This window comes from Castanea sativa, chromosome 7, assembly GCF_040712315.1.
Source record: "Castanea sativa cultivar Marrone di Chiusa Pesio chromosome 7, ASM4071231v1".
Taxonomy (NCBI): Eukaryota; Viridiplantae; Streptophyta; class Magnoliopsida; order Fagales; family Fagaceae; genus Castanea; species Castanea sativa.
The window spans coordinates 8,524,969-8,550,754 of NC_134019.1; the positions used below are offsets into that span (position 1 = coordinate 8,524,969).

The 25,786-nt window shown below is 39.3% G+C and overlaps 3 protein-coding genes across 3 annotated transcripts; all 3 read left to right on the plus strand.

Moving 5' to 3' along the window:
- Nucleotides 1-320: 320 nt before the first annotated feature.
- On the plus strand, nt 321-3,173 carry LOC142642641 (G-type lectin S-receptor-like serine/threonine-protein kinase LECRK1). The gene has a single exon (XM_075817041.1). It carries the CDS (start codon nt 506-508, stop codon nt 2,291-2,293), a length of 1,788 nt encoding a protein of 595 aa, XP_075673156.1. The 5' UTR covers nt 321-505; the 3' UTR covers nt 2,294-3,173.
- On the plus strand, nt 2,363-2,836 carry LOC142643922 (G-type lectin S-receptor-like serine/threonine-protein kinase LECRK4). The gene has a single exon (XM_075818634.1). The coding sequence runs from the start codon at nt 2,363-2,365 to the stop codon at nt 2,834-2,836; it is 474 nt and encodes a 157-aa protein (XP_075674749.1).
- An 8,860-nt stretch (nt 3,174-12,033) lies between the features above and the next one.
- LOC142644647 (G-type lectin S-receptor-like serine/threonine-protein kinase LECRK1) lies at nt 12,034-14,585 on the plus strand. Its single transcript, XM_075819225.1, has one exon. It carries the CDS (start codon nt 12,052-12,054, stop codon nt 14,407-14,409), a length of 2,358 nt encoding a protein of 785 aa, XP_075675340.1. The 5' UTR covers nt 12,034-12,051; the 3' UTR covers nt 14,410-14,585.
- The last annotated feature ends 11,201 nt before the right edge of the window (nt 14,586-25,786 follow it).

Genomic DNA, 25,786 nt, shown 5'->3' on the forward strand with positions numbered 1-25,786 from the left:
AATGGCAGAAATTTTTTCTTTTCATTCCAATCAGGGATAGCAATGACTTCAACCTTTTCGACAATTAATTTTATTAAAGATCATCAATTTGTTTATACTTTATAGTTTTACATTTTTGACTTGGTCACTCTAAGTCTCTAGCATGCAATAAAGTCCAATTTCTTTGTATAATATTCTAATATGTAGAGACCAGAAAAGAGTCGTGCCCAATGTAAAATCTAGAGTAGGGACTAATTCACAAGCCAAGTGGAGATTTATTTAAGCACAGATTATTTGAATATACGCATGTATTTTGTCATTGGAGACGTTTCATTCTACAAGAAAGAAAATGATTCAACGATTGCATTTTTACAATGCCCAAAAGGAAAATCATGATTGCTTTCATACTTGGCAATCTACTAAGAGACACATATAGTAAAGCCATTGTTCGTTTTTATTGACTGCATAAGGAGGTGGATTCGATCCTTCAATCCTGAATCTTATTATTCATTGCCTATTACAAACTATGGCAACTATCTACCTTCTTCTTGTTCTCTCAGCATTAATTTTCACAGCACAAGCTCAACAAGGGCAATCCAATATTGTGAAGCCAGGCTCTTTGTTAACACCCGCTACCACCACCAACTCTTCATGGCTATCACCTTCTGGTCTATATGCCTTTGGATTCTACAAGCAAGGCTATGGCTATGCTGTTGGAATTTTCATTGAAGGGATTCCTCAAAAGACAGTAGTCTGGACAGCCAATAGAGACGATTCTCCAGTTCCCGCTGACGCCATACTAAATTTCACAAGTGATGGACAACTGGTTCTGCAGTCTGCACAACAAGGCACGAAGACAAGCATTGCCAACTCTCCTGGAGTTGCAACTTCAGCATCCATGCTTGATTCTGGCAACTTTGTTTTGCATAATTCTGATAACAATACAATATGGCAGAGTTTTGATCAGCCTACTGATACCCTTTTGCCAAGCCAGCATCTTTTAGTTCAAAAAGTGTTAAGTTCCAGTGTTTCAGACTCAAACCATTCAACTGGTAGATTTCTGCTCTTAATGCAACAAGATGGATATCTAGCGATGTATCCAGTCGGAACCCCCTACACAATTGAATATGGTTATTGGAACTATGTTACACCTGGGCAAGAAAATAATGCGAAACTAAATCTCGATGATAATGGTCATCTCTACTTAGACAGTATTAATGGAAAAGCTGGTATAGTGGATCTAAATCTAGAAGATAATTCGACAAAAGGTTTACTCTACCTTTTGAGAATTGATGCTGATGGAATCCTGAGGCTATACTCACACAATATGGATCAAAATGGTACCTGGTCAGTCACATGGTCCCAGCCAGATGACAAGTGTGCCCCGAAGGGTTTATGTGGCCTTAATGCATATTGTGTCAAAACTGATCAAAGTTTTGGTTGCAATTGCCTTCCTGGATTTGCACTTATTAACCAGAGTGAAATGAGTTCAGGCTGCGAAAGGAACTTCACTGCAGAAAGTTGCAAAGCAAGCATGCCATATACCATGGAGGCAGTGAATAATACCACATGGGAAGATAAAAATATTTCTGTTCTTTCCTCATCAACCCAAGAGGCTTGCAAAGCAGCATGTTTGCAGGACTGTAACTGTGATGCTGCGCAATTCAAACAGGGGGAGTGCAAGAAGCAAAGTCTTCCTTTGAGATTTGGGAGATTACTTGAAAGTGACCCAAACATAGCCTTCATCAAGGTAAGCATATCTACACCCACTACAGCTAGAAATGTGCCAAAGAAAAGCAAAAAAGAGGTCCTAATTATCAGTGTTTCATCAGTTGCTTTTGCATTCATTATGTTGGTGATTTTTGGAATTGTAAGGTATGGATATCGTGTCTGGGCATGTAAAAAGGAATCTAATCATGGAAATATTGTCTTGAGTGAGGATGTTTCTCTACAATCATTTACTTATGCAGAACTTGAGAAAGTGACTGATAATTTCAAAGAAGAGCTTGGTAGAGGAGCGTTTGGAATAGTTTATAAAGGAGAAATTGGGAATGGCAAGAAGCTTGTAGCTGTGAAAAGACTAGAGAAATTGTTAGCCGAACGGGAAAGAGAGTTTCAAAGCGAGATGAAAGTGATTGGGAGAACACATCACAAAAATCTAGTCCATCTACTTGGGTATTGCCATGATGGACCGAATAGGCTGTTGGTATACGAGTACATGAGCAATGGGTCGCTTGCAGATATACTCTTCACTCCAGAAAAAAAGCCTTGTTGGGATCAAAGAATGGAAATTGCTCGAGATATAGCAAAATGAATTCTTTATTTGCATGAGGAGTGTATGCCACAGATCATTCATTGTGACATAAAGCCTCAGAACATACTCATGGATGAAAACATGTGTGCAAAAATCTCTGACTTCGGATTGTCAAAGTTGTTGAAGCCAGACCAAACCAAAACATTTACTGGCATAAGAGGCACAAGGGGATATGTTGCACCAGAGTGGCATCGCAAAATGTCCGTGACAGTAAAAGTAGATGTCTATAGCTTTGGAATCGTGTTGTTGGAGATTATATGTTGTCGAAAGGGTGTTGACTATAATATTCTTGAGGAAGAAGCTATTCTTGAAGAATGGGCATACCATTGCTTTGAGTGTGGTGAGCTAGGTGAGCTAGTTGGTGACGACAAGGTTGACAAGAAACAATTGGAGAGAATAACTAAAGTGGCGTTGTGGTGCATTCTTTATGAACCATCACTTCGTCCTTCAATAAAGAAGGTTCTACAAATGCTAGAGGGGACAATGGATATCCCAGACCCTCCAAGTCGCTCAGTAGCATCTAGTGTTTGGAGTAAGGAGTGATGGTATGAAAATTGGCATGTGAAAGTAGTCAACTATTCCATGCGATTTGCTTTCATGGTATATGTGTATGTGTCTTCAATAATGCATCCTACTTCTTCTTTTTTCTTTATCTGTTACTTTTTGTGTACTTATTTTCTCTGGTTTCATATTCGCTACTATCATTACACGATGTTATGGACTGCTATTTAGAGAGCAGTTTTACATGGTTGTTATCTGATCTGTTAAGTATTTGTTGTTTTGACAATGATTATGCTTTGGGGATTGTCCAATAGATCAATAAGTTGTTTCCTTTATCATTTAGGTGTTGTAAGGCTTTATGAGGCCGATTATCATAAAAGAGATGTCAAAATTATTATAAAAAAAATAAGCTTTTGCTTGTTTGGAGGTCCCAATTATCCATTGAAGCATAATTTTCTCTTTTGTCACCATAGCCCAAGAGGCACAAGTATAGCTCACAGCCAGGGGGTCATATCCACCTGGTATGATAACAGGACATAGGAGACAATAGCTTGTGAGACATGGGGAACCGAGGTAGCTAATCTTGCTTCCTGCTTGACTACTGGATAGTAACAGATGATCAAAGAGATGCTAGAAATGGATGTCGTAATTAAGGGTATGCATCCAACCCACCAACCTCATGAAACTAATCCAAATGGTTTATGAATTAACAAATCTCAAGAACACGTATAACAAAAATCAACTAGATCTATTTTAGTATACCAATATTTTAAATAAAAATATTGTATATAATTTTACAAGAAATTTTGAATAAATACTCATTGATAATAGATGAATCATAAAATATTTAGTTGGGTTAAAATATTAGCCTTTGATTGAGTACTTCAACACACTCGTTCTCTCTCATCCACCCAAACCAAGAATTTTCCATATCAGAATTTTAAATCCACTCATGTGACCAAATCCTACTTTCAAATTCCTTACCCAAACACACAGTTAGATATTTTCAATTTCATAGCTACTATGTAGTTCAGAGATAACTATTACAGTCCTTTTGATTTGGAATAGTTAATTCCTCAGAAATAACTATTTATTGTAATTGAAATACAACCAAACCATAAGATTCATTTGTTATAGAGTTGTCAAACCATGCCAAATTATATGTCATTTATTGAGTTTTGATGTGTCTTGTAGTGGTAATTGAGAATCAAGTTAAAGACACAAAGTCTGCTCAAGAACAGCTAAAGAAAATACATTTCAACATGTCTTAACACCGGGCTTGATAGAAGCTTGATAGATTGTTCAACCTAGAAAAGCCTAGTTATTGTACACTCATTAGCAAGCTCAATAGAAGCTCGATTGATCAAGAAACGCAAAATAGAAAAAATCAAGAACACTAAGAAGTCCATTGCTTGTCCATTTCAAGCTTGATTTGAGATCTTTTTTTTTTTCTTTGCATTATTTAAAGGACATTTTAAACCATCCCTAAAAAGGCTTTTTAGAGAAAGAAAACTCTATTTGTGCAGTTAGGGTTTGTGTAACCAAGTTCTCTCTATAGTTTACCATATTGTAAAGTGTTAAGTAGATCTGATTATCAATTGGTGAACAAACTGAATCCATAACAACCACCACAGACTTGCTTTTATGAAGAAAACTTTCAAAAGGTTCTTGAAGCCAGTCGGAGGTTCCGGTTGTGATTGCTGGTGCATCATCCATAAAGGCGTAAGGTTGGTTAATAGAAATAAGAAGAGTAAGGTTTGCTTTAAGAGAAACTTAAACCACATGGTTGCACTAACTAACAATTTCTAATTTGGGAAATAATAATAATAATTCAGCAATAATTAAATACTTATAATTGGGGAGGGATTTAAATCTTGGACATAGAATTATTCTTTATTTATTGTTTACATAAAAATTTCAATTTCCTAAAGTTTATCAACAAAACAAATCACAACTCGTCAAAATCCAAACAGATTTAGAACCCTGTCATTATTTAATCAATAAAGTAATTAAAATAAGTTTAACAAATAACTCATTGATCCACCACCTTGTAAGTGACCATTTAGATTTGAAGAGATGGCGTTGCTGGATGAAAGATGTTTCGAAACTGTGGAAGCTTCATGGTCCTTGATACATGGTGGAGCAAGTGATGAGTGCATCTTAAAGCGGGTTGAGACTTGTGGAAGAGATTTAGCTTGGTGGAACAAAAATATTTTTGGGAATGTCAGGAAAGAATTAGAGAAGAAGAAAGCCCAATTAGGTCAAGCCGAAAAGGAGTCAATGGTTAGTGGGGTGAACCATAAAGTCCGTGAGCTTAAGGAGCACATCAATGTTCTCCTCGACAAGGAAGCAAGGTTATGTTGTCAACGTTCAAGAGTGCTATGGCTAAAAAATGGCGACAACAACACCAAATTTTTCCATTGCCGAACAAGTAAAAGACATAGGAGGAACTTGATCCGTGGAATTAAAGATGAAACAAATACTTGGCAAGTCAATGCACAGTCTATTGCTTCGATTTTCATTAGGTATTACAAAGAATTGTTTGCCACTTCAAAACCGGACACACATATGGATATTCTTGATCACATCCCACGGGTAATCACAGAAGATATGAATGCAGCACTTACGGGTTCATTCTTAGAATCAGAAGTGGTCATAGTACTGAAGCAAATGGCCCCTTTGAAAGCTCCAGGCCCGGATGGAATGCCTCCATTGTTCTATCAACACTTTTGGGGCTTAGTGGACAACGATGTTACAAGCTCAGTTTTATCTTGGCTCAATTCAAGTACTCTTCCTCACCCTCTAAACCATACCTTTATCACCCTTATCCCCAAAACAAAAAACCCCGAATTGGTTCAAGAATATCACCCAATTAGTTTATGCGATGTTCTTTACAAAATTTTCTCTAAAGTTCTAGCCAATAGACTTAAGAAAGTTTTACCCTTTATCATAACTGAACACCAATTTGCCTTAACAAAAAATAGACTCATCACTAACAATATTTTGGTGGCTTTTGAATCATTGCATTGTATGAAAAATCAAGTTTCAGGAGATACAGGTTACATGGCAATAAAGCTCGACATGAGCAAAGCTTATGATCGAGTTGAATGGGTGTACCTTGAAAACATTATAAGAAAAATGGGGTTTAGTGAGCAATGGATTGGGTTAGTCATGGCTTGTGTTCAATCAATGACATATTCGATTCTAGTTAATGGAAAACCCCACGGTTTGATCCATCCAACTAGAGGCATTTGACAAGGGGACCCTTTGTCTCCTTTTCTTTTCCTCCTTTGCACTAAAGGACTAAATGAACTCATACAACAGGCAGCTTCAAAGGGGGATATCAAAGGATTCTCCTTATGTTGGAGGGGACCAAAACTAACCCATCTTTTGTTTGCAGATGATAGCCTAATTTTTTGCAAGGCAACCCAAAGGGAGTGTGGGCATATTTTGAACATCTTGGAAAGATATGAGAATCGGGGCAGAAAGTTAATAAGAATAAAACGACAATTTTTTTCAACAAATCAACCTCGGAGAACAACAAATATGAGATCAAAACAGCCTTGAGATTATAGGAGATAGAACACTATGAGCAGTATTTGGGTCTACCTTCCTTGGTTGGGAGAAGGAAGAAATAAAGCTTCAACCTCATTAAAGATAAGATATGGCGAAAAATACAAAGTTGGGAAGGAAAACTTTTGTCTCAAGCGGGTTGTGAAGTTTTTGATTAAGGCAACCCAACCTTTGATATGGGGTGCTTCAAACTACCATTAGGGCTTTATCATGATATTGAAGCTTTGATCAAGAAATTTTGGTGGGGACAAAAGGGGGAGAGAAGGAAAATTCATTGGTTGAAATGGGAAGAATTGACAAAATCAAAACTTGAAGGAGGAATGGGGTTTAGAGACTTGGCTTTGTTTAATGATTCACTTTTGGCCAAGCAAGCTTGGCGACTCTTGAAAAATCAAGACTCACTGTTCTATAAAGTTTTTAAGGCTCGATTTTTCCCAAAGTGTTCGATAATGGAAGATAAAAATTCTAGGGGGGGGGGGGGGGTCGTATGCATGGGGCAGTATTTTACATGGGAGGGATGTCTTAAAAAAGGAGTGTAGATGGAGAATAGGAAATGGGAAATCAGTGGGCATATGGGGGAGTAATTGGCTTCCAAGGTAGCATGCTCCATAGGTTCTTTCCCCAATCTGTGACTCATTGGCTGAGGCAAGAGTGGAGATTCTTATTGATAGTGATCCGAGGCAGTGGAAACACAGCATGGTTGAGGGAATTTTTATGCAGGAGGAGGCGGAGTTAATCAAGAGTTTACCATTAGCAACAGAGGAATGCGAGGATTGTCTCTTCTGGCCGTTCACACATGATGGGGTGTACAATAGCAAATCTGGGTACTGGTTTCTTAAAGCAGAGGAAGCACCAAACGATGCTACAGAACATGAGGCTTCGGATAAGGCATTATGGAAGGGTATTTGGTCCTTGCAAATCCCAAATAAAATGAGAAATCGACTATGGAGAGCTTGTTGAAATTCTCTGCCCACCAAGCAAAACCTGGTTCGCCGCATAATCATCGACTACCCTCTTTATGACAGATGCAAGTTAGAACCTGAAACTCCCCTTCACGCCTTCTGGTCTTGCAGCGAACTCGACGTCATTTGGGAGGATGAATCTTTGTGGGCTTGTCGAGGAACCAAGGCATTTATGGACTTCAAAGAATTGTTGTCATGGATGATTAGTTCGCACCAAAAAATAGAGCTGTTCTCGGTCACGGTGTGAACAATTTGGACACACCGGAACCGAGTCAGGACTAACCACTGTTGCAGTCCCAACCAGCTCTTGAACATGGCCAAAGAAATCCTATCGAAATTTCAGGCGGTACAACAACCTTCTCCACCACAGTCCACACCGATCTAGGTTCATTGGAGAGCTCTTGTCTTGGACATGGTGAAGGTCAATTTTGATGGTGCAATATTCAGCAAGGAGCAAAAATTAGGGATTGGGGTAGTTATACGCGACGCGCAGGGAGTTGTCTTGGCCTCTCTCTCCAGGAACTATTGCCGATCTCACTCACCGTTTGAAGTTGAAAGTATGGCTACAACCTCTGCCTTGCAGCTAGCTTTGGACCTGGGTTACCAAGATGTCATTTTGGAGGGGGATTGTCAAGTTCTCATGCATGCCCTCAAACATGACAACCCTTACTTGTCACCAGTTGGTATATTACTTGATGATGTGAGGGCAAAGGCAAGTTGTTTTAGGAAATTACACTTCTCTCATGTTAAGAGAGAGGGTAATAGGGTTGCTCATGGTTTAGCTCATTTTGCTTTAAATATTTCAGATTATAGGGTGTGGATGAAGGATGTTCCACCACAATTTCAGTCTTTTGTTTTAGTAGATTCTATTAGTTTTCATTGAATAAAAGGCATAACGTTGATTCTAAAAAAAAAAAACAAACTCAACTTCATTCAATTGACTAAATTTTAATAGGAGAAAACAAATTAGAAGCAGCTTGAGGGCCAAGGTTCAGTCAAGCAAATCTTTTCCTTACAATTAGACAAAAATAATGTTATAAGTCTACCTCTCACGTCTCACCTATATGAAATAAAATATAAATTTTTTAAAAAATGCTATACCTTGTATTAGTTTTTAGACCCCTTAACACAATATGTTTAACATAATATTAAGCCAAATTGATTAACAAGTTTGTTAATTAGAACTAGGTTAAACCAATATGTGTAAAACAGATATAATGCGGAAATATAAAGAACACACAGATCTGATAACTCAGGAAAACTTAACTGGTAAAAAACTTAGAGAGGATTTAATCTAACTATCCTCAAGGTAAAAATAGATCCACAATGAAAGAATTGAAATTTGTACAATAAGACTTAGACCATTAACATCCTATTACTACCTCGTGTAGAAAACTTACTACCTTGACCACATGACAGCTCCAAGTTTACAGACTACTTCTTTTTTTGATCTACAGTAACCACAAGTTCTCTTACTTATGACTTTGAGACTCCACTAAAAAGTTTCAGATCTTCTTTAAAGTTCTTTATGCAGCAACTAAAGCAATCAGGTTCTTGACGTGAATCCTAATCTTGATAATTCTATATGTATGTATGAAGGTAAACACCTCTTAGATCTCACAAAACATTCAATACACAACTCAACAACCACTTTATAAAACGTAGTTGGTTTGTTTTGTTTTATTTTTTTTACTTGGAGTGAAACACAAAACCTTACACGTCATACAGACTTAGGCTGGTTTAATAATTCTACAAAAAATTACTGATTCACGAGGTTTGATCGATCGAGTATAATTTTCGATCGATCGAACCTTGCTGATTTTGAATAATAATTCCTACAATTACTCGATACCAAGTTTACATCAAATCATACTTTGAACAAGCCTAAACTAGACTTAAGTTCTAATACATTAATTCCTAAAGTCTTAGAACCTAACACCTTGAATATATTAATTAGAAATTAACAAAAATATAGGAGCTAGTGTACAAATCTGTCATTAGCAATGGGCACAAGGCTCATTTGATAAAGTATTAGCGCTGATTTCATTCCAATGTACAACAGTAATGGCTGCAATTTTTTCTTTTCATTCCAATCAGGGATAGCAATGGCTTCAACCTTTTCGTCAATTAATTCTATTAAAGATCTTCAATTTGTTTATACTTTATAGTTTTACATTTTTTGAATTGGTCACTCTAAGTCTTTAGCATGCAATAAAGTCCACTTTCTTTGTATGCTATTCTAATATTTAAAGACCACTAACGGTGAAGCACCTGCAGGGCTCGTCCTTGCCATATTAAATAATAATTTATTGTTATCATATTCATATTCAGTGCACAAATCTCCTTTTTTTACAGGAAAAATTATGTTACAATGTTACAAAGTTTGTGGAGATTTTGTTAAACAACCTTATTCTTACCTTTCCTCTTACATCAATATCTTGTTATTGCATTAAATAACAAATATAATTTCAAATATAGAAACTGTTTATAACATAACCAGTATGTAAATAATTTTATGAGAAATGATATGTCCACAACATTTTTACAACAAATCTTAAGTGGCAGGTTGTTATTGGTTGTTATTGTTGGGGCAAAAAAATAATCTTAGTGTTAAGTTCAAATTTGAACCAATAATAACTAATCACCTATGATTTGTTGTAAAAATATTGTAAAAATGTTGTGGACGTAGCACCTCTCTAATTTTATAGATGAAACTCCTAAATTTTTAAGGATCAGTATTTTTAAAATGTGAGGAATGGAATATAAATTCTTATTTTCTATAAATTTCGAGCACAGAACACAATGGAGATAATGACTTAAAAAATGAAAATTTCACATTTCAAAACTCAATTACAAGTACAAAAAGCTTTTTGCTCTTAACATACACAGTTCATACTGCAACCCACCCTCAAAATTACCTTCATACACAGCTTTCTCCATGTGTATGTCAAAATCTACCTCTCCAAAGAAGGCAGAGACGCTACAGGGAATTGCTTAAGAACTAATCATCAATGGCAAAGGACTTTTAAACAAATTATATTTATAATGATGGGACAACAAAGACTTAGATGTTCTACTGGTAGAGATTGAATTGAATCGTAAACGAATGTTTTTATCAAAGAATCACATGTGAAGGCCTGTGTTAAAATGTATAGTAAGCATTACTCACTGAAAAATAAGTTAATAACTTAAATGGGAAACAGAACAATAGGAATCCCATTTCAATTGTATTCCATAACCCGTTACAAAGCATTATATCAGATAGACCTTTTTCTTTTACGAACATCAAAAGAAGCAGACCATACATTTATGAAACACGTTGTAAACAAATGAGGTGGAATTTTTTGAATTGGGAAAATAGTAATACCCTTCTTAGGAGATAAATAATGACGTTAATAACGACCATTTTAAATCATGCACAGATCACAGAAAAAAAAAATGATATGTTTTATTTTTAAATGGAATTACCCAATGCTATGCTGCAGCAGTAATATGGCATGTAAAATATGATTATGCTGGTCATATGTCTTCCTAAAGCAACAACTAGTTTTTTCCCTAACAAACAGATAAGATCAAATAAAATAGGGGCAAAAGACCAAAAACCTACCCTCTTAACTGTTTAAATTTAAAAAATTTTAAGGATAGAAGTGTAAACCATGTGCACAGAACAAACAAACCCAGGTGATAGATTTGGGAGAAAAAGACAAAACCCTTGCCTCTTTTACTCTTTCTTCTCTTTCTCTATCGATTGGCTCACAGCTGATTTTTTTTTTTTTTTTTTTTTCTCATCTCTGAATCTCCCGGTTTTCTCTATTTGTGGCTGTGAAGAAATTGAGCAGCTGAAGAAAATGTAAGGCACACACGGCAAGATTGAAGGACCATCTAGGGTTAGTAGGCGAAAAGACAGAAAATACCCCCGTACGATTTTACCCTACCCACGGAGTTGAGATAAAAAAACTAAAAAGCCCCCCACTTTTTATGTAGCTAACACCTAAAGTTACATGCAAAAAAGTAATTTCCATCAATAGAGTAGGCGGCTGACAAAATGGAGTTGAGAATTAAAAAGACTAAAAAGCCCCTCACTTTTTATGTAGCTAACAACTAAAGTTACAAACAAAAAAGTAATTTTATCAATAGAGTATATTTATTTATATTTGTTTTGATCATATCCATCATTAGAGTAGGCGGCTAACAAAAAGGCCGAGAAAGGATAAGAGAGTTTGGCTTATGTAGCTAACAGCTACTTTTATTTCATATTTTGAACGAGTTTGGATACAGCGTTTTCACGTCGGTTGAAAACAGCGCGTTTTGCGGGTCCTGTATACTGTTTAAGAACTTACAAACTTCACTTTACAGAATTTTTTTTTATTAAAAATAAGTTTTACGGTACTATTCACATATTTAAAAATTATTTTACTTTAATATTTTTAATTTTTAACAATAAACTCTATCTAAATAGACCCATAATTTTTAATATTTTTAATTTTTAATTTTTAGCAATAAATTCTATCCAATTAGCTCGGACTAAATTCTACATGAAAATTTGAAAATTCTTTCTCAATCGCCTAATCCATGGATTTTTCCACGCACGCGACATGCGGATTGCAGGTTCCCGGAAGAAATATTCTTACTGTCTTAGTCAAGTGAAAAGTCTACTAAAACACATATATAATAGAGCCATTGTTAATTTTTTATATCAAGCAAGCCAAACATAAATATATAATGGCAACTATCTTCCTTTTTCTTCTTCTCTCAGCAATTTTCACAGCCGAAGCTCAAACAGGGCAATCCAGTATTGAGCCAGGCTCTTTTCTAACAGCAACACTCACTACCACCACCAACTCTTCATGGCTATCACCTTCTGCTCTATATGCCTTTGGATTCTACAAGCAAGGCAATGGCTATTCTGTTGGAATTTTTGTTGAAGGGATTCCTCAAAAGACAGTAGTCTGGACAGCCAATAGAGATGATCCCCCAGTTCCCGCTGACGCCATACTAAATTTTACAAGTGATGGACAACTGGTTCTGCAGTCTGCACAACAAGGCACGAACAAAAGCATTCTAGAGTCTCCTGGAGGTGCAACTTCAGCATCCATGCTTGATTCTGGCAACTTTGTTTTGTATAATTCTAATAACAATACAATATGGCAGAGTTTTAATCATTCTACTGATACCCTTTTGCCAAGCCAGCAGCTTTTAGTTCAAAGCTTGTTGAAGTCCAGTGTTTCAGACTCAAACCATTCAACTGGTAGATTTCTGCTCTTAATGCAACAAGATGGATATCTTGCGATGTACCCAGTTGGAACCCCCTACACAATTGAGTATGGTTATTGGAACTATGAAATACATGGGGAAACAGATAATGCGAAACTAAATCTCGATGATAATGGTCATCTCTACTTGGACAGTATTAATGGCACAGCTGGTATGGTGGATATACATCTAGGAGATAATTCTACAAAAGGTTTTCTCTACCTTTTGAGAATTGATGCTGATGGAATCCTGAGGCTATACTCACACAATATGGATCAAAATGGTACCTGGTCAGTCACATGGTCCCAGCCAGATGACAAGTGTGCCCCGAAGGGTTTATGTGGCCTTAATGCATATTGTGTCAAAACTAATCAAAGTTTTGATTGCAATTGCCTTCCTGGATTTGCACGTATTAACCAGAGTGAAATGAGTTCAGGCTGCGAAAGGAATTTCACTGCAGAAAGTTGCAAAGCAAGCATGACATATACCATGGAGGCAGTGAATAATACCATATGGGAATATAAAAATATTTCTGTTCTTTCCTCATCAACCCAGGAGGCTTGCAAAGCAGCATGTTTGCAAGACTGTAAATGTGAAGCTGCGCTTTTCAAAGATGGGGAGTGCAAAACGCAAAGTCTTCCTTTCAGATTTTTGACATTACGGCAAGGTGACTCAAATGTAGCCCTCATCAAGGTAGGCATTTCTACACCCACTACAGATGGAAATGTGTCCAAAAAAAGCAAGAAAGAGGTCATAATTATCAGCGTTTCATTAGTTGCTTTTGCAATTGTGTTGGTGATTTCAGGAGTTGTAATGTATAGATATCGCGTCTGGGCATGTAAAAAGGAATCTTATCAATTTATCCACAAAAAAAAGAAATCTAATCTTGGAAATATTGTGTTGAGTGAGGAGGTTTCTCTGCGATCATTTACTTACGCAGAACTTGAGCAAGTGACTGATAACTTCAAGGAAGAGCTTGGTAGAGGATCATTTGGAATAGTTTATAAAGGGGCAATTGGGGATGGCAAGAAGCTTATAGCTGTGAAAAGACTAGATAAATTGTTAGCCGATCGGGAAAGAGAGTTTCAGACCGAGATGAAAGTGATTGGGAGAACACATCACAAAAATCTAGTCCAACTACTTGGGTATTGCCATGATGGACCAAATAGGCTGTTGGTATACGAGTTCATGAGCAATGGATCGCTTGCAGATATACTCTTCACACCAGAAAAACAACCTTGTTGGGATGAACGAATGGAAATTGCTCGAAACATAGCAAGAGGAATTCTTTATCTTCATGAAGAGTGTATGCCACAGATCATTCATTGTGATATAAAGCCTCAGAATATACTCATGGATGAAAATATGTGTGCAAAAATCTCTGACTTCGGATTGTCAAAGTTGTTGAAGCCAGATGAAACCAAAACTTTTACTGACATAAGAGGTACAAGGGGATATGTTGCACCAGAGTGGCATCGCAAAATGTCTGTGACAGTGAAAGTAGATGTCTATAGTTTTGGAATCGTGTTGTTGGAGATTATATGTTGTCGAAAGTGTGTTGACTATAATGTTGCTGAGGAAGAAGCTATTCTTGAGGAATGGGCATACCATTGCTTTGAGTGCGGTGAGCTAGGTAAGCTAGTTAATGAAGAAGAGGTTGACAAGAAACAATTGGAGAGAATAACTAAAGTGGCATTATGGTGCATTCTTTATGAACCATCACTTCGCCCCTCAATGAAGAAGGTTCTACTAATGCTAGAGGAGACTTTGGATATCCCAGACCCTCCAAGTCGCTCGATACCACCTAGTGTCTGGGATAACGAGTGATAGTTTGAAAATTGGCCATGTCAAATTAGTCCACTTTTCCATGTGATTTGCCTTCATGGTATATGTCTCTGTGTCTTCAATAATGCATCTTGTATTTTTTATTTATCTTTTGTTGTTTTGTCAATATCTCTGTTTTGGGGATTGTCCAATAGAGCAATAAGTTGTTTCCTTTATCATTTAGGTGTTGGTTAATTTTACCTTCAGTTGTAAGGCTTTATCAGGCCTGTTATCATTATAAGAGATATCAGAATTGTTATAAAATAAAATAAAAAATAAGCATTTGCCTGTTAGGAGGTCCCAATTATCCATTGAAGCATAATCATAAATTTTCTTTGACGTTTACTTTCTTTTCCATAATTTTCTCTTGTCACTATAGCCCCACATAGGAGAAGAGACACAAGTACAGCTCACAGCCAACTGGGTCATATCCACTTAGTATGATAGCAGGACATGGGAGACAATCGCATGAAGAGATGGGAAACAAGGTAGCTAATCTTTCTTCCTTGATTACCGGGCAGTAACAGATGATCAAAGAGATGCTAGAAATGCATCATAATTATGGGTATGCATCCAACCCGACAACCTAATGAAACTAACCCAATTGGATTTTGAATTAACAAATATCATGAACGCAAATAACAACAATCAACTAGATCTATTTTAGTAATAAATAATTTAAATAAAAAATATTGTATATAATTTCACAAGAAACTTTTAATAATAAAGGCATCATAAAATATTATGTTGGGTTAAAATATTAGCATTTGATTAAGTACTTCAACACACTTGTTCTCCCTCATCCATCCAAACCAAGAATTTTCCATATCAAAATTTTAAATTCCTCATGAGACCAAATCCTGCTTTCCAATTCCTTACCCAAACACACGGTTAGAGATTTTTAATTTTATAGCTACTACGTAGTTCAAGAAGGACAACTATATTAACCCTTTTTGGTTTGGAATGGTAATTTTCCATTTCATAAAATAACTATTTCTTGTAATAGAAATACAACCAAAGTAAAATCAAGAAGACCAAAAGTAAGTCGTACTCGTACCAAAGTAAAATCAAGAAGACTGACTAATTCGCAAGCCAAATGGAGACACTTTTATGCCCAAAACACACGCTGCACGCAGATTGCAGATTCCTGGAAGAGACGTCAGTCCATGCGTAGTTACTTTGCCTCGAAAACGTTTCGTTCACGAAAAAGAAAATTCTAATCAATTGCCAAAAAGAACAAAAATGATTGCAAGAGACAAGGAAGAGTGGTTGGCTAATTGACTTAGTCAAGTGAAAAGTCTCCTAGAAGGCTAAAACACTAATATAGAATAGAGCCACTGTTAATTTTTACCGTCAAGCAAGCCAAACACAAAAGCTCAGCCAGGGCAATCCAATATTGAGCCAGGCTCTTTTATAACAGCAGCTGTAAGAATTTGAGAGAAGAGTTTTTTCATTAATTGAATTAGGAAATTCCACTATGATTGTTTATATACAAGACAGAGACTAACAACCCAATTAACCAATCCACAAGCTACACGTGTCTATAATTAACTAAGTATAGCTTCCTAAACTACAAGTAGTATAGAATATACAAGCTGCTTAAGCTACTGTCGTTTATGCAGAAGCTATGAACAGTGCTATTTCTTCCAATCCCCTGTTTCTTGCACCTTCATTCTTGCTGCTTTAGTCCGTTCCACTGCAATCTGTTAGAGCATTTTAATATTATATAATTAAAAATTAATTTATATTACAACATAAATGTAAATATGTGGGAGTCAATATGGAATATGAGGAGTTAGTAAAAATGTTTAATCCCACATTGAAACTAAGAGAGACTATTTTATTCTTTTTAATTGTGATGATTAATGGGCTAATATAAATTGACTCAAATATTGGGTTAGATACATGCGTAAGTGGACTCTGATGTAAACTGTTTGGGCCTTTTCATTCTTCAAAAATTCCTTATGTCATCAATTAATTGTGTAACTCCAACCCATGAAATTAATATCCAGAAATTAATCTTGTAACACCCACTACATCAAAATAATGGGCCTAATCATTTAGATCCAATACAAGTTACAACATTTGTACACCAAAAAATCCAGCAAATTGCAAGCATTCCTATACAAGTATTCAGTTTCTCTTTATGTTATTTCCATTATTATTATGTTTACACCAATAGAATATATTCCACTACAAGACTTGACCTTAGAGAAAGAGGGGAATGTATGTTCACCATATCTATCTTACCTAACGAAAACTGGAAATGTTGTGACCCCAATGCTTTTGTTAATAAATCTCCAACTTGGGTTTTGGTCCGAATATGCAACAATCTCACTACCTTTGCTTGAACCTTATCTCTGACAATATGATAGTCTATTTCTATGTGTTTAGTCCTCTCGTGAAACATAGGATTAGCAACAATATGCATTAATGCTTGACTATCACTGAAAAGCAAAGCTGATTTAGGATGAGGCACTTGTATATCCCTAAGGAAACTCAAAATCCAAACAATTTCACTCACTGCTACTGCCATTCCTCTATATTCTGACTCTGCTAAAGATTTGGAAATAGTTTGTTGTTTCTTAGATTTCTAGGAAATCAAGGATTCTCCAAGAAAAACACAATATCCTGTAGTTGATCTTTAAGTATCTGGACATGTTGCCCAATCAGCATTCGCAAAGGCCTTAATATGTAACTCTGATTGACTTGAAAACATCAATCCTTGACCAGGAGCTCCTTTGATATACTGTAAAACTCTATTGGTAGCTTGAAGATGTGATAATCTTAGTTAAGCCATAAATTGACTCAACCTATGGACAACAAAAGTGATATCTGGCCTTATAATGGTTAGATAGAGTAGCCTCCCTAATAAGGGTATTTTTAGATCTACAAAGTTGACAACACGAAGCATAAATGGATGGGCCCACCAAATTGGACGAGCCTCAAGCAGACGGACCCAAGAAAAGGGGACGCACAATACTCACGTGGCTCCCACGTGATTGGAAGTGCTCATCAAGAATCCTGATATGGAAAAGCCTTGCACCCTACGCCCAACCATAATTGAGGGTCATCTACAAGGAAGACCATCCCGAAAAATCCTAAAATTTGATGGAGAGTTCTCCCCATAAGGAAAGGCCTTCCTCCTTAAGAAATTAAGGTCAAATCTACACCACTATATAACCCCCAAAACCCTCTCTCACAAAGGTACGCACAATTTCTCTAAAGCTTATACTCTCTAGCATTGTTGGAGCTCCCTTCTAACTTAACCTTCAGAGGGTCTTTGGTCAGTACCCCACCGGTACCCTTCGATTAGTTCTTCTCTTTTGTTCTTCAGGTGCACCCATTGACACGTGTGGATGATCAACTCACTGATGATTTTTTGTGCATCATCAATTGGCGCCGTCTGTGAGAAAAAAGAGTGATCAGCCATATCACCACTTCTAAGACAAAGAGTTGTATGGTCTAGATGATCAATGGCTACCATCAACCAAGAGGCCGGAAACCCGCCCAATGCCTTGGAGAGTTGCTAGAGCAAAAGTTGGGCTTTGAACAATCAAAATGACAAATAGGGCAGCAGCAAACGCAACAATGGCCGTCCCCTGACGGACGATTACCAAGAAAGGGACGACCAAGATGAAAGTATTTGAGTGGACTGACGAATGCCAAAGAGCATTGAAGGAACTAAAGGCATACCCCTCATCTCCACCACTCCTTAATCCATCCAATGAAAAGCTTTCCCTCTACTTGGTCGTATCCCTTACAATTGTTAGTTCAGCTCTCATCCAAAAGGAGGATCGTGTGCAATTACCCATATGCTACACCAGTCGAGCGCTTAGGGAAGCAGAAGAAAGATATCTCCCTATGGAGAAGTTAGCCTCAGCCCAAGCATTAGCTGATTTTGTCACAAAATTTATGACGAACAAGGCAGAAGGCAAAGGCAGCAGCCCCATGGAAGATTTGAACGGACGGATCATCCAACAAACATGCTGAAGGGATCGGGGTAGTCCTCCAATCTTTTGAAGAGGACGTCATAGAGTGCACCATCCAACTCCAGTTCCCAACGGCCAATAATGAAGCAAAGAACGAAGCTGTACTAACGGGACTATCAAAAAAGACTGCAAAACCAAAGGAGAGTGAATGAAGTACCTTAGCCTTGTCAAGAGACGAACATATCGAAATTTTGCAGTATAATTTGTACAAGTCCTAAGGGAAGAAAAGAACATGTTAATCGATTGGCCAAGGCTGTATCTACCAAACACATGGCTATTCATCGTCACTAAGGAACTAGAAATACAAGTGATACCAGCAGGTATTGGTTGGACAATTCCAATCACCTTCTACCTTAAGAATGGGACGCTTCCAGAGGACTACAACGCATCCCGAAGGTTGATAGTTCGGGCATCACGCGTCCTAGGAGTAGTTTACCAGTGGCTTACCATGCATAAGGACGCCCAATGCTACGTAAAAGCATATGACAAATGCCAACGCTTCAATAAGACCTCATGGCTAAACACTACAAAAGGAAGCCAATGGGCACCTATTCCTCATCCCAATGGGATGGCTTGGCAACCAAGGGTACTGACGATCAAGTATGCCAACAACACTTGATTCTCATCCAAAACTAAGGCCAACCTATGGGATCGACCGACAATCAAGGATGCCTACGGGCACTTGATCCTCATCCAAAATTTAAGTCCTACCTACGGGTGACGGACGAACCAAGTCACTTACAAGTAACTTGGTCAAAATTCTAAGTCTTCTGACCTACAAGTGGAAGGACGAACCAAGCCACTAACAAGTGCCCTGGACAAAATCCTTAGTCTTCCTGCCTACAGGTGGAAGGACGAACCAAGCCACTCATGAGTGCCTTGGTTAAAATGATTAGTCTTCCTACCTATTGGTGGAAGGACGAACCAAGCCACTCACGAATGCCTTGGAAAAAATTTTAAGTCTTCCTACCTACGGTTGGACGAACGGATGAACCAAGTCACCCACAAGTACCTTGGTCCAAATTCTAACTCTTTCGACCTAAGGGTGGAAGGACGTACCAAGTCACTCACAAGTGCCTTGGTCAAAATTCTAAGTCTTCCTACATATGGGTGGATGGACGAACCAAATCACCCATAAGTGTTCCAACCTATGCGTGGAAGGATGTACCAAGTTACCCATAAGTGCCCTAGTCAAAATTCTAAGTCTTCCAACCTACGGGTAGAAGGACGAACCAAGTCACCCACAAGTGCCTTAGACAAAATCTTAAGTCTTCCTGCCTACAGGTGGAAGGACAAACCAAGCCACTCATGAGTGCCTTGGTCAAATTTCGAAGTCTTCCAACCTACGAGTGAAAGGAAGAATTTAGCCACTCATAAGTGCCTTGGACAAAATCCTATGTCTTCCGGCCTATAGGTGGAAGGACGAACCAAGCCACTCACGAGTGCCTTGGTCAAAATGATAAGCCTTCCTGCCTACTAGTGGAAGGTCAAACCAAGTCACTCAGAAAAAATTTTAAGTCATCCTACCTACGGGTGGATGGATGAACCAAGTCACCAACAAGTGCCTTGGTCAAAATTCTAAATCATCCAACCTACGGGTGGAACAACGAACCAAGTCACTCACGAGTGCCTTAGACAAAATTTTAAGTCTTCCTATGTACGGATGGCCAGACGAACAAAGTCACCCACAAGTGCCCTAGTCAAAAGTCTAAGTCTTCCAACCTACGGGTGGAAGGACGAGCCAAGTCACCCACAAGTGTCTCGGTCAAAATTCTAAGTCTTCCAACCTACGGGTTGAAGGACGAACCAAGTCACCCATAAGTGCCTTAGACAAAATCTTAAGTCTTCCTGTCTACAGGTAGAAGGACAAACCAAGCCACTCATGAGTGCCTTGGTCAAAATGATAAGTCTTCCTACCTACTGGCGAAAGGATAAACCAAGGCACTCACGAGTGCCTTGGTCAAAATTTTAAGTCTTCCTACCTACGGGTCGAAGGTCGAACCAAGTCACCCACAAGTGCCTTAGACAAAATCTTAAGTCTTCTTGCCTATAGGTGGAAGGACAAACCAAGCCACTCATGAGTGCCTTGGTCAAATTTCGAAGTCTTCCAACCTACGGGTGAAAGGAAGAATTTAGCCACTCATAAGTGCCTTGGACAAAATCCTATGTCTTCCGACCTACAGGTGGAAGGAAGAACCAAGCCACTCACGAGTGCCTTGGTCAAAATGATAAGCCTTCCTACCTACTTGTGGAAGGTCAAACCAAGTCACTCAGAAAAAATTTTAAGTCATCCTACCTACGGGTGGATGGATGAACCAAGTCACCAACAAGTGCCTTGGTCAAAATTCTAAATCATCCGACCCCCAGGTGGAACAACGAACCAAGTCACTCACGAGTGCCTTAGACAAAATTTTAAGTCTTCCTATGTACGGATGGCCAGACGAACCAAGTCACCCACAAATGCCCTAGTCAAAAGTCTAAGTCTTCCAACCTATGGGTGGAAGGACGAACCAAGTCACCCACAAGTGTCTCGATCAAAATTCTAAGTCTTCCAACCTACAGGTCGAAGGATGAACCAAGTCACCCACAAGTGTCTCGGTCAAAATTCTAAGTCTTCCAACCTACGAGTCGAAGGATGAACCAAGTCACCCATAAGTGCCTCAGACAAAATCTTAAGTCTTCCTCTCTACAGGTAGAAGGACAAACCAAGCCACCCACGAGTGCCTTGGTCAAAATGATTAGTCTTCCTACCTACTGGTGGAAGGACAAACCAAGGTACTCACGAGTTCCTTGGTCAAAATTTTAAGTCTTCCTACCTACGGGTGGACGGATGAACCAAGTCACTCACAAGGGCCTTGGTCAAAATTCTAAGTCTTCCAACCTATAGGTGGAAGGATGTACCAAGTCACCCACAAGTGCCTTGGTCAATATCTAAGTCTTCCTACCTATAGGTGGATGGAAAAACTAAGTCACCCATAAGTGCCTTGGTACAAAATTTATGTCCTACCTATGAGTGGAAGGACGAACGAAGCCACTCACAGGTGCCTTGGACAAAATTCTAAGTCTTCCGACCTACAGGTGGAAAGACGTACCGAATCAACCACAAGTGCCTTAGTCAAAATTCTAAGTCTTCCTACCTATGGGTTGATGGACGAACCAAGTCACCCACAAGTGCCTTGGTACAAAATCAAAGTCCTACCTACGGGTGGAAGGACTAACCAAGCCACTCATAGGTGCCTTGGACAAAATCCTAACTTTTCCTACCTACGAGTGGACAGACAAACCAAGTCACTCACAAGTGCCTTAGACTAAATTTTAAGTCCTCCTACCTATGGGTGGACGGATGAACCAAGTCACCCATAAGTTCCTTGGTCAAAATTCTAAGTCTTTTGACCTACGGGTGGAAGGATGAACAAAGTCACCCATAAGTGCCTTGGTCAAAATTCTAAATCTTCCTACCTACGGGTGGACGGATGAACCAAGTCACTCACAAGGCCCTTGGTCAAAATTCTAAATCTTCCGATCTATAGGTGGAAGGATGTACCAAGTCACCCACAAGTGCCTTGGTCAAATTCTAAGTCTTCCTACCTATGGGTGGATGGAAAAACTAAGTCACCCATAAGTGCCTTGGTACAAAATTTATGTCCTACCTAGGAGTGGAAGGACGAACGAAGCCACTCACAGGTGCCTTGGACAAAATTCTAAGTCTTCCGACCTACAGATGGAAAGACGTACCAAGTCAACCACAAGTGCCTTAGTCAAAATTCTAAGTCTTCCTACCTATGGGCGGATGGACGAACCAAGTCACCGACAAGTGCCTTGGTACAAAATCAAAGTCCTACCTACGGGTGGAAGGTCTAACCAAGCCACTCATAGGTGCCTTGGACAAAATCCTAACTTTTCCGGCCTACGAGTGGATAGATGAACCAAGCCACTCATAGGTGCCATGGACAAAATCCTCACTTTTCCTGCCTACAAGTGGACAAACGAACCAAGTTACTCACAAGTGCCTTAGACAAAATTTTAAGTCCTCCTACCTAAAGGTGGACGGATGAACCAAGTCACCCATAAGTGCCTTAGTCAAAATTCTATGTCTTCTGACCTACGGGTGGAAGGATGAACCAAGTCACCCACAAGTGCCTAGGTCAAAATTCTAAATCCTCTAACCCACGGGTGGAAGGAAGAATTTAGCCACGCACAAGTCCCTTGGAAAAAATCATAACTCTTCCTGCCTACAGGTGGATGAACCAAGCCACTCATGAGTGCCTTGCTCAAAATGATAAGTCTTCCTACCTACTGGTGGAAGGACAAACCAAGTCACTCACGAGTGCCATAGACAAAATTTTTAGCCTTCCTACCTACGGGTGGACGGACGGACGAACTAAGTCACCCACAAGTGCCTTGGTCAAAATTCTAAGTCTTCCGACCTACGGATGGAAGTACGAACTAAGTCACTCACAACTGCGTTAGACAAAATTTTAAGTCTTCTTACCTATGGGTGGTCAGATGAACCAAGTCACCCATAAGTGCCTTGGTCAAAATTCTAAGTCTTCCGACCTACGGGTGGAAGGACGAACCAAGTCACCTACAAGTGCCTTGGTCAAAATTCTATGTCTTCCAACCTACAGATGGAAGGACGAACCAAGCCACTCACGAGTGCCTTGGTCAAAATGATAAGTCTTCCAACCTACTAGTGGATGGACGAACCAAGCCACACACGAGTGCTTTGGACAAAATTTTAAGTCTTCCTACCTACGTGTGGACGGACGAACCAAGTCACCCACAAGTGCCTTGGTCAAAATTCTACGTCTTTCAAGCTATGGGTGGAACTATGTACCAAGTCACCCAAAAATGCCTTGGTTAAAATTCTAAGTCTTCCAACCTATGGGTGAAAGGACGAACCAAGTCACCCACAAGTGCCTTAGACAAAATCTTAAGTCTTCCTACCTAGAGGTGGAAGGACGAACCAAGCCACTCACAAGTACTTTGGTCAAAATCCTAAGTCTTCCTACCTACTGTTGGAAGGACGAACCAAGCCACTTAGGAATGCCTTAGAAAAAATCATAATTCTTCCTACCTACGGGTGGACGGACGAACAAAGTCACCCACAAGTGCCTTGGTCAAAATTCTAAGTCTTCCGACCTACGGGTGGACAGACGAACCAAGTCACTCACTAGTGCCTTAGACAAACTTTTATGTCTTCCTACCTACGGGTGGACGAACTAACCAAGTCACCCACAAGTGCCTTGGTCAAAATTCGAAGTCTTCCGACCTACGGGTGGAAGTATGAACCAAGTCACGCATAAGTGCCTTAGACAAAATTTTATGTCTTCCTACCTATGGGTGGACGGATGAACCAAGTCACCCATAAGTGCCTTGGTCAAAATTTGAAGTTTTCTGACCAACGGGTGGAAGGATGAACCAAGTCACCCACAAGTGCCTTGGTCAAAATTCTAAGTCTTCTAACCCACAGGTGGAAGGAAGAATTTAGCCACTCATAAGTCCCTTGGAAAAAATCATAACTCTTCTTGCCTACAGGTGGAAGGACGAACCAAGCCACTCACGAGTGCCTTGGTCAAAATGATAAGTCTTCCTACCTACTGGTGGAAGGAAGAACCAAGTCACTCACGAGTGCCGTAGACAAAAATTTTAGTCCTCCTACCTACGGGTGGACGGATGGACGAACCAAGTCACCCGCAAGTGCCTTGGTCAAAATTCTAAGTCTTCCGACCCACGGGTGGAAGTACGAACCAAGTCACTCAAAAGTGCCTTAGACAAAATTTTAAGTCTTCCTAGCTACGGGTGTATGGACGAACCAAGTCACCCACAACTGCCTTGGTCAACATTCTAAGTCTTCTGACCTATGGGTGGAAGGACAAACCAAGTCACCCACAAGTGCCTTGGTCAAAATTCTATGTCTTCCAACCTACGGATGGAAGGACAAACCAAGTCACCCATAAGTGCCTTAGACAAAAATCTTAAGTCTTCTTGCCTACAGGTGGAAGCATGAACCAAGCCACTTAAGAGTGCCTTGGTCAAAATGATAAGTCTTCCTACCAACTGGTGGAAGGACGAACGAAGCCATTCACGAGTGCCTTGGACAAAATTTTAAGTATTCCTACCTACGTGTGGACGGACGAACCAAGTCACCCACAAGTGCCTAGGTCAAAATTCTAAGTCTTCCGACCTACAAGTGGAACTATGTACCAAGTCACCCAAAAGTGCCTTGGTCAAAATTCTAAGTGTTCTAACCTACGGGTGGAAGGACGAACCAAGTCACCCACAAGTGCCTTAGACAAAATCTTAAGTCATCCAACCTAGAGGTGGAAGGACGAACCAAGCCACTCACAAGTACTTTGGTCAAAATCCTAAGCCTTCCTACCTACTAGTGGAAGGACGAACGAAGCTACTCACGAATTCCTTAGACTAAATTTTAAGTCTTCCTACCTATGGGTGGACGGACGAACAAAGTCACCCATAAGTGCCTTGGTCAAAATTCTAAGTCTTTTGACCTACGGGTGGAAGGACGAACCATGTCACCCATAAGTGCCTTGGTCAAAATTCTGTCTTCCAACCTACGGGTGGAAGGTCGAACCAAGTCACCCACAAGTGCCTTAGACAAAATCTTAAGTCTTCCTACCTAGAGGTGGAAGGACGAATCAAGCCACTCACAAGTACTTTGGTCAAAATTCTAAGTCTTCCTACCTACTGGTGGAAAGAAAAACCAAGCCACTCAGGAATGCCTTAGAAAAAAAATCATAAGTCTTCCTACCTACAAATGGATGGACAAACCAAGTCACCCACAAGTGCCTTGGTCAAAATTCTAAGTCTTCCGACCTACAGGTGGAACTACGAACCAAGTCACTCACAAGTGCCTTAGACAAAATTTTAAGTCTTCCTACCTATGGGTGGACGGATGAACCAAGTCACCCATAAGTGCCTTGGTCAAAATTCTAAGTCTTCTGACCTACGGGTGGAAGGATGAACCAAGTCACCCACAAGTTCCTTGGTCAAAATTTTAAGTCTTCTAACCCACGGGTGGAAGGAAGAATTTAGCCACTCACAAGTCCCTTGGAAAAAATCATAATTCTTCCTGCCTACATGTGGTAGGACAAACCATGCCACTCACGAGTGCCTTGGTCAAAATGATAAGTCTTCATACCTACTGGTGGAAGGGAAAACCAAGTCACGCACGAGTGCCGTAGACAAAAATTTTAGTCTTCCTACCTAAGGGTGGACGGACGAATGAACCAAGTCGCCCGCAAGTGCCTTGGTCAAAATTCTAAGTCATCAGACCTACGGGTGGAAGTACGAACCAAGTCACTCACAAGTGCCTTAGACAAAATTTTAAGTCTTTCCACCTATGGGTGGACGGACGAACCAAGTCA

Bases quoted from the DNA above. Each gene is read 5' to 3' on its own strand.
- LOC142644647 (XM_075819225.1), top strand. From the start codon at position 12,052: ATGGCAACTATCTTCCTTTTTCTTCTTCTCTCAGCAATTTTCACAGCC.
- LOC142643922 (XM_075818634.1), top strand. From the start codon at position 2,363: ATGGATGAAAACATGTGTGCAAAAATCTCTGACTTCGGATTGTCAAAG.
- LOC142642641 (XM_075817041.1), top strand. From the start codon at position 506: ATGGCAACTATCTACCTTCTTCTTGTTCTCTCAGCATTAATTTTCACA.